Source organism: Palaemon carinicauda, chromosome 24, assembly GCF_036898095.1.
Source record: "Palaemon carinicauda isolate YSFRI2023 chromosome 24, ASM3689809v2, whole genome shotgun sequence".
Taxonomy (NCBI): Eukaryota; Metazoa; Arthropoda; class Malacostraca; order Decapoda; family Palaemonidae; genus Palaemon; species Palaemon carinicauda.
The window spans coordinates 77,746,928-77,756,927 of NC_090748.1; the positions used below are offsets into that span (position 1 = coordinate 77,746,928).

The 10,000-nt window shown below is 42.9% G+C and overlaps 2 protein-coding genes across 2 annotated transcripts in view; one reads left to right on the forward strand and one right to left on the reverse strand.

Moving 5' to 3' along the window:
* Gcat (Glycine C-acetyltransferase) overlaps window positions 1–10,000 on the forward strand; it is a 690,239-nt gene that overhangs the window by 148,522 nt on the left and 531,717 nt on the right. The gene's annotated exons all lie outside the window — the stretch shown is intronic.
* The window catches only part of LOC137617970 (serine proteinase stubble-like), a 73,228-nt gene continuing 72,857 nt past the window's right edge, over window positions 9,630–10,000 (reverse strand). The window contains exon 11 of the mRNA XM_068347898.1: window positions 9,630–9,983. Coding sequence (XP_068203999.1) covers window positions 9,917–9,983 — 67 coding nt within the window. The 3' untranslated portion in view covers window positions 9,630–9,916. The remainder of the gene's footprint in view (window positions 9,984–10,000) is intronic.

The window sequence follows — 10,000 nt, forward strand, 5'->3', positions numbered from 1 at the left end:
GAACAGATGATTGCCTTCAGCAAACCTATACGTGAGTTATGAGAATTGGGCAGTAATCAGGTGGTGTTGAGCTACCACAAACACATTTACATAGTGGAGTAACATTTCCAATTCTTCAGCAAGTGCTAAAAGCTCCCCTTCTTGTTAACTTACGCAAAATAACAGATAACTTTGGTGTTTAGAAATGTGCATTTTTTATATATATATATATATATATATATATACCATTTGGGTCCATGCCTCCATAAGCATCAAGGTCCATTAAGTGAGCTTCAATTTCATGAGATCGAAAAGCTAAACTAGTCAGTATAAAGAGGCCTACATCGTATGGGCCTACAACCATACCCTTTCATCAAAGGTAAAATCAGGTTACTGTAAGCATTACTTTTGGGTCTTTACAGTGTCCCCTATGTTCTTAATAGTGCCCCCTTTTTACCCATCTACTGGTTTTGCAGTAACTTGTTTTCAGAAGAAGTAAGACTTTAAAGGTTTAAAGGCCGCTGTACCAACCGTGTGTCTCACGATCGTACATAGTAACGACATTTCATTTTGTGTATATATTATGCTTGTATCTTCGCTCTCCCCTCGCACTGATAAGGACCTGAAATAACTTGTCTGTTTTTCTCACCGTTAACTGTTAACCGGTGTGGTGTCGGTTGAACATGAAATTGCCTGTTAGGTCTTTTATGCCCTTTTTGCCTGGAGTTTATTTATATATAAACAAATGCTCTGTAATAAAGTTACTGAGTTGCTTTCATCCTGCCTTTGAGTCACAACCTTCTCTCGGCCCATCACATTGGTGACCCCGGAAGTCGACTTGCTCCTCCCGCCTTCCAGCCCCCCTTGCCCATCCGTCATTGGTACTATGGCAGACTCCATGGAAGTTAGCGCCTCCCCATTGAAACTTTCATCGTTCGCAAGCGGAGAGGCGTTTGCTTGGTTTTAGCGCGCAGAAGTCCAGCCCTTGATTCGCTCAACCACCAAAGCAGATTATGTTCTCGCGGCGATACCCAAGGATACCTTCCTGGAAATATCCGACTGGCTTTGTGAACAAGGAGACACCCCAATAGCGTATGACGCCCTCAAAACATACCTTCTGCTGCAGTACTCGCCGTCGCCAGCCTCCCGTATAGCAAAGTTTTTCCAGCTCTCTCAACAACTGTTGGGGGACCAAAGGGCTTCGCTCGCCCTCAGGGAAATGACCAGTATCACTCGCCTGCAACCTGCCACAGACTGCTCTCATATTGAAGTAAACCTACTTCGTGCTGTTTGAATACGCCGTTTACCCGAACCTGTCCGCGCTGCCATACCCGATGTCGATAGTTTACCCATAAAGTACTTGATGACCAAAGCCGACCCCTTATGGACAGCCACTTCACGACCTTCAAGACCTCCACTCCTGAAAAAGAGGATGCCTATTCAACGTCAACCGAAGCTGACGTGAATGCCGTAGGACATACACGCCTACCCCGTGACGTGCCGAAGCGGCGGCAAAGCCCCCATCATCCACCACTCGCTCGCGGCCCAACCAACGACTTCTACAGCCACTTACTTCCTCCCATCGGCCGCAGTTTTGCTACTACCACTACAGATTCGGGGCAGCCACGAAGAAATGTGCCAAGGATTGTCAGTGTCCAAAAAACGTGTAAGTAGGCCATCGCTCATGGCGGTGGCCTCCCTTGTTTCCAACATCTTTTTACCTGATGCAGGAACGGGCGAGCTATTTTTGGTAGACACGGGTGCTTGTCGTTCTCTTTGCCAAGGGAACTTTTCAGGACACGACATAGTCTGTCTACGTCTGCCGACGTCCACCTGGTAGCTGCCAACGGATCTGTGATACCCACCTACGGTTACGAGAACCTCACATTATCGTTTGGAAGCAATAAATTTAATTGGAAGTTTCTCGTTGCTGACGTCACATTGCCAATCCTCGGTGTGGATTTCCTGTCTCATTTCCTCCTTCTGGTCGATGTCGCCCACCGACGATTGGTCAACGCAGACTCGTACTTGTCGACATCTTTTCAACCCGCCCCTCCAACCTCGCTCTCCACATCAGCGCACCCACGGATGCCTACGCCTACCTCCTCACGTCGTACTCGGAAGTGTTCCGTCCAGAACTTCGCCAAACGCCCACGGCTCCTGCCAAGCACGGTATGTATCACCATATCAGGACAACGGGACCCCCAGTCTTTGCAAAATTCAGACGTATGGCACCGGAACGATTGGCAGCCGCCAAACAGACGTTCGCCGAAATGGAGGAAATGGGCCTTTGCCAAAAGGCCTCCAGCCCACGGTCATCACCCTTACCCATCGTTCTAAAGAAAGACAGCTACCTCCGTCCGTACGGGGATTACAGGCACCTGAACATGAAAACAGAACGGATCACTACCCCCTCCCAAACATTGTCAACGTGACCTCCTACCTGCACAAAGCGAAGGTTTTCTCCATGCTCGACCTCTTGAAGGGGTATTATCAGGTGCCTATGAACCCAGAAGACATCGCCAAGACCGCCATCACCACTTCGTTTGGTACATACACCTTCATTTACTCCTGTTTTGGCCTTCGTAATGCTGGGGCCACTTTTCAACGTCTCATGGATGGCATCTTAGGGGACCTCCCCTTCTGTGTATGTTATGTGGACGACATACTTGTGTTCTCTTCCTCAAAAGAGGAACACCTCCGTCACCTGTGCATTGTGCTCGACCGCCTGCAACAAAACGGCCTTGTAGTCCGGTACGACAAGTGTAATTTTGGCGCTAACGAAGTGTCGTTCTTAGGGCACCGCATCACTCCTGAAGGAGTCCATCCCCTCCCTGAGAAGGTAGCAGCCGTTCAGAACTTCCCCACGCCCTCGACCCTCAAAGGTCTGCAGGAATTCTTGGGCATGATCAACTATTATCACCGTTTTCTGCCAGCCATTGCCGCCACTCTTGCTCCCCTCTACGCCTCCCTCAAGGGCAAGCCAAAAGACCTGATGTAGGGTCCCCTTGAAGAAGCGGCCTTCTGCAATGCATAGAAGGCCCTATCAACCGCTGCAGCTCTCACTTTTTCTATTCCACATGCCCCTCTCCTTCTCTCCACCGATGCCAGCGACGTCGCTGTTGATGCAGTACTCGAACAGGTGGTCAACAGCTCGCCCCGCCCATTGGCCTTCTTCAGCAGAAAACTGTCCAAAGTAGAATCGGGTTATTCTACCTTCGATCGCGAATTGCAAGGTACGCCCTTCGTCATTCGCACAGACCACATGCCTCTGGTGCACGCCTTCACTCGTCAGTCTGACCCCTGGTCCGCCCATCAACGCCGATATCTCTCCACCGTGGCAGAATACAATTGCACCCTTCAACACGTCCCTGGGAAAATGAATCCCGTTGCCGATGCCCTGTCAAGAAACACGTTGGCTGCCATTCAACTGGGATTGGATTTCAACGCCTTGGCTGAAGCCCAACCACAGGATCCAGAGTATCAAACATGTAGGACATCCTGCACATCCCTCCGTTGGGAAGACCTCCCCCTCGACGACTCCAACACCACCCTCTTCTGTGACTTCAGTACTGGTATACCGCGACTTTGGATTCCTGCTCCCATGCGCCAACAGGTATTTGATTTCATTCATGGCCTTTCATATCCCTCGTGCCGTTCTACTGCACAGCTGCTGGAGACGAAGTTCATTTGGCACGGCATTTCTAAGGATGCTAAGGATTGGGTCCGCACCTATACTTCTTGCCAAACTTTTAAAGTACATCGACACAAGGATTCAGGAGTGGGCACCTTTCCTCAACCTCAGCGTTGTTTCGCCCACATTGACGTCGACTTTGTAAGCCCCTACCCACATCACAAGGACATCGTTACCTGTTTATCGTCATCGACCGCTCCTCTCGTTGGCCTGGAGCCATTCCCATGGAAACTGCAACGTCCGCCTCATGTACATCTGCCTTACTCTCAGAATGGATTGCAAGATTTGGTATCCCTGAGCATATTACTTCTGACAAGGGTACCACTTTCACCTCTCAATTGTAGACATCATTAGAGAATCTCCTGGGCATCACCCTACATCAGATAACTGCCTACAACCCCGCTGCCAATGGAATGGTTGAACGTTTCCATCGCACCCTCAAACCAGCTTTGATGTCCCGCTGCAAGGATTCCAACTGGTTTTCTCAGCTTCCCTGGGTCCTCCTAGGACTAAGGACCACTCCTAAAGACGCCCTCGACGTCTCGGCAGCTGAAATGGTGTATGGCGACCCGTTGGTCGTCCCTGCCAAATTTTTTCCCTCTGCAACCTCCTCCGACGATCTCCAGCGCATACGTCACGTCGTGGGAAAATTTACTCCATTCCACCAGCGAAGCATCACATACCGACAGACTTGCACTCTGCAACACACATCTTCCTACGCCGCGACACTAACAAGCCACCGCTAACGCCCCCTTACACGGGCCCTTTCCTTGTGATCCGACGCAGTCCGAAAGTATTCCTACTAATCATTCGTGGCAAAGAAGAATGGGTCTCCATTGATTTGTCTAAACCCTGCTTATCTCCTGCCAGATGACCCACCTACAGTTCGCCTCTCTAGATCAGGGTGCCTTATTTAACATATACCGTATGTCATTTTTAGGGGGGTAGCCATGTACCAACCATGTGTCACACGATCGTACATAGTAACGACATTTCATTTTTTGTGTATATATTATGCTTGTATCTTCGCTCTCCCCGCGCACCTATTAAGGACCTGAAATAACAGGTCTGTTTTTCTCACCGTTAACTGTTAACCGGTGCGGTGTTGGTTGAACATGAAATTGCCTGTTATGTCTTTTATGCCCTTTTTGCCTGGAGTTTATTTATATATAAACGAATGCTCTGTAATAAAGTTACTCAGTTGCTTTCATCCTGCCTTTGAGTCACAACCTTCTCTTGGCCCGTCACACCGCTCAAGATGGCACGGGCCAGGGACAGTGACAATGGCATATCGAGTAGGACAGTGCCCTAGAGACTGATCATATATACATATGATCAGTGCCCAAGCCCCCTCTCCACCCAAGCTAGGACCAAGGAGGTCCTGGCAATGACTGCTGATGACTCGGCAGATAGACCTATAGGTTTCCCCCCCCCATCCTTAGCTCACAAGGAGGGTGGAGTAGCAGTGACCAAAGAAACGAACAACTCTGAGCGGGACTCGAACCCCAGTCTGGCATTCACCAGTCAGGGACGTTACCACATCGGCCACCACAACCTTGAGATGAAACCAGTCTGCCTCAAAATCGAAGTAGCCTACATGTGTTCGTCTGAATTTTATCATTTAAGATTTTTTTTTTCTTTTGCAATCATTAAATGAGGAAAGAAATCTTCTAGCACTTGAAGTCCTCTTCTAACAGAGCTGTGTCTACGTGGTTCAACATTCGGTTCCTGTTTGTAAGTTCAGTGGATCGTTCCTATCATTTTGCCCACCCGTCCATCCAGCTGTGGAATGTCGATGTTAAATGTGAATTGGAGAGAAAAGGAGATGTACTGCTTGTGTAGTGTATGCGATGTAAAGAAAGGAAAATTTCAAGAAAAAATAACCCATTTGGAAGTGTTAAAAGGTTTTTATAGATGATAGAACTCGGAAGGAGGGATTACAATAGAAAAATGAGAGAGTGGATGATTCAGATATGTTAAAGAGGTAGACAAAGTTGAAAAGTTGGATGTATGGTGTGGAAGAAGTATTGGAAAGAAATGCCTTGATATCCAAAAAGTGCGAAGGTTCATACAAGATGGAAAAGAATGGTAGTCTTCTGTTGCATAGAAATGTATGAAGCCACAAGTTTGGCGATTTTGAACGTTTCAGGCGTTAAATTAGGAATGTTATATTTACTAATTTAATGTAATTCCTCTAAAACCACCCCATAGGAGGAGCCACATTCTGTTGAAATAAGTGACGAAATAAGAAGTTATCTTTGAGTGTTTACCGTGAGTGAGCGCAAGGTAGATAGAGAGGATGATATAGTGAAGTTAGTTGGTATTCTGTTTTATGAGTAAAACATCTCTGCTCCCTACATCAAGAGTCAATGATATCTAGAGGGAATGGTAATGCGTTTCTAAGTCATTGAATGCCGACCAACTATAACGGTAAGTTGTCTTACACCCTTTAACTTTCAGTTCAGAGTACAATACCAGGTTTCTTCAGTTGCTACTTAGCGCTGGCTGTCGTCTTGACCCCAGGGCCTGGAAGATAGTTCAAATTCCATGAATAAGATAGATATTCCAACCAGGTCAGTTTCTTTGGTAAATAAAATAGTTTGGGAAGGTAAATTTTGTTCTCAGCTTTGTCGTCTTCAATGTTTTCGCTCTGTTTTTTTTAGTTATTTATTTTACTATGGTTAATGACTTTTTAGTTATTTATTTTACTATGGTTAATGACTTTTTAGTTATTTATTTTACTATGGTTAATGACTTAGGCTATACATCTTTCCTCGTGTCTGAACAGATTGATTCTTTTTTTTATCATTGACTATTGTCTTTTTGTGATCCTCAGTCAGCCTTTATAGGAAATTTCTGCAAAATAACACAAATTTCTATACAAACATCAGTTGTATTTCGGGTCGAAGGATATGTAACCATGTCTCCTCTACTTTCAAGTAAGTAAGTTATACCTTTTCCACGTTAAGGGAAAAGCTTACTGATGAAAAAGAAAAATATGTTTTAGAAAAATGTAGCCTTGTGAAAGACATACAGGAAAAGCCTTAACATTCAGGGGGTGGGGTGGCATCATGGCTCCTTATGCATTGAGGTATTAGACATGCTCCTGATGTTCTATCTATGTAGGTGTATGAAGTGGCAATGTTGTGCGAGTGTTATGCTCAACTACGATTCAGCAACAAATTTTGAAAATGGCAGTGGCAGTTGTGTTGTTTTGTCTTTTCCGAAGATATTCTTCACTAAGGAGGAAGTTAATGCTTAAAAAAAAATCGACCGATATTTGTATTAATGACTGGTACGGAAATTTCATCGTCATGTCCACTATTATAGTTAGTCAACATACAATTAAGAAACCCCATATCAAACATAATCATGTAAGAGTGTCCCTGACCTGAGCGAAATTAGAATCTTTAGATTAGGAGATTGTATGATAACATTCTTTTCATTGTGTTTCATCTATGTAACAAGTCGTTACAGAACAATGGCTGTTTCAGATAACTATAAAATTCTCATCCACAACCTGTTTAGCCTCACAAACACAGTGCACCATTTGTATTTACCATGCAAGCATTCATTGCTTCTTAGTCTGAGGCCTCGCCTTTCCAATACCAAACACACTTGTCTCAGATCCACTTGTACGCTTGAACAATTCATTCTTCTGACTGGATGTTTGTGCTTTGCTTCCATCATAAATAGTTTAATGTCTTTACAACTTATCCTGTAAACAGAATTTTCTCAGCACCCTTCACAGCATCTCATTATTGATCCTTTCAAAAATTTGTTTTAGGTCCAGGTTTATTATTTGTAGGTTTTTTTCACGTATCTAATATAACCTGTTTGAAAAAAAATTCTATATCATAACAAACAGCTTATCTGTACAAACCGCCTTATTCAGACCCACAAGGATGCTCACTAATTGAGCTCTCCATCTATACTGTATTACAATCTTAATCAAAATACTATAGTACAGATTACATGTTATACTAAGTAGCATTATACTAAATGATTCTAACAGTCTCATTTATCAATTTTATCGACATGAAAACTTATTTTTTCCGCACATTACCTCGGAACCTTTCACATTCTGACATACTGTACTTACACACAATGGTCAGACACATGATCACACCATTGTCACCCTCCAAAACATCTTAATCAAATTCTGTTGCGTTTGTATTCTTTAACATCTTGATTGTCCTCTTTACATCCCCAAAAAGCCTATTTTACAAGCCTTGTAAAACGTACAGTTACCCTTTTCTTTAGCGGCAGCTTTCAGCTCCTCCTCTTAGGTTTTCTGCATTCAACAATTGCGTAATGTTCCCATTGTCAGTTCTGTTCTACATTGACTTCATCTTTTATTCTTGAGATCCATTTGCTCATTAACCATTCCCTACATTTATATCCCTTTAGAACAATTTAATTTCCTTAAGCCTCTTCAATCTCATGTACACCTTTCTGTTGAAACATGTGTTGTGTAATTGCCCTTTTCTAACCATATCACCTGCTGTTCTTATTCCTTCTCACTCTCGCTTATAGTGTATCTACAAACCTTTGCGTATGGGTTTTTAATGTTCAATTTTCAGTCTCGTGTTGCTTATAACCTCTCCAATTTATATTTCCTTTCAACTTAATTTTTGCTTCAACCAAATAATGATCAGATAAACGTCTTGTTAAAGTCCACCAACCTGCATTCCCATTTAATTTACTAATATATAGCAAACCCTTTTCGTCATCTTCTCTTTCCAAATTCTATTTAACATTCTTCATTGGATACCAAGTACTTTATTTTTGGTTTGAAACTTTTTTTCAACATATTTCCACAAGAGTTCACCTTCTCATTAACTAGTTTGCCTCAGTAACTATAAGCAACTTCATCTATTTGTCTGTCCTATCCCATTGCCCTTGGATAATCCATTGCACAATTCGCTAAAGCTCTCCAAAGCTGGCAGGTAGAGCCTTAAGCTCTGAAATGGTCTTCCTCCTCCTTGTTCATTCTTATCCCTTGCACAGTTATGTTAAAATTCTCTCCTGCCACTCCCAGTTTTAACCTGTTGATCCACAAATAAACACATTTGTTCTCTTTTACCATCATTATAGTCTTGAAACACTACAAAGGACATCTCTTTCCTGTCTCTACACCTGTCGTCTACCTCTGATGCAAAAATATATTTTTACTTCATTCATACACTGTCTTCCCTTTCTTGTTTGTTTAATTATGTATTATCATATTCAACTTTGTCGGATCTTATTTAATTTGGAATATTTTCTTGCTCCAATGAGTTCTATGAATTTAAGGATTCCCAGAAGCAAAATGAGGATTGGAAAGCCTTTATTTTGGGTGGATACTTCTAGTGCAGCCTTTTGACACTGGCACAGGAGCTTCATATTGTAAGAGTATGGCATTTGAGTTGCATATAGGTGGCAAATGATATTTGTGTTGGGACTGTAAATAAGAATTAGCTCATGTAATCCAGCTATTAGTTCCCACTCATAGGTTCAATTCTTTTATCGGTTTAAATGATAATTTATGTAGGTCCAGCTTTCTGTCATTTTTTCAAATCGCTCATATGTAGAATAATCAGTTATTTTTCATATTCGTCTGTTGACATTCAGCGATTTCTTTTTTGTGAAATGGATCTATCGGTTTCCTTACCATTTTTTTGTTTTTGTATTTTTGGAAGGTTTTTCTCTCACATCTGCAAGATCCGTCACTTGCTAGAAATATCTTCGTCATTCAAAAGAACTTTGTCATTTTTATGCAAAGTTGTACTGAGGTTCAATAAGCAGTTGATATGAGTTAATTTTCAATGTTAATAATGAAAAGATGTCCTGGAATTTTACAGTGTTGTCAAAAGATTTGATGTTTCTTAACAATTTATCCTTGTTATTGTCAACTGTGAAGCAAGATCTGTAGAACCCTCAAAAGAAAATCTTCAGCTCATCAAGAATTTATTTTGTGCATACATCACAACAGTGGAACATACATTTCAGTATGCAGAAATTATTAAGTCTTTAAATCATAATAAAGCCAAAAAAGAAAACAATTAATAATTCATGGAAGTGAATGATGCAAAATTACTTTTTGCAATGGGCGATCGTCGTAAGTGGACAGCTCAATTACAGGCATGGGCATCAGTTAACAGGTTGTTGAAGAACCCGTATTCGTATCAATCCAAGTCCTGTAGGATGGCACACGGGTGTAAACACCAGGTTTCTCGGGATTTGCACATCCTTCGCCGTAGCTCACAATACCAATTTGTGCCCATCGGTTTGGACAGAGGCGAACCACGAGGGGTCCTCCACTGTCACCCTGTGAACAAGAGAGAA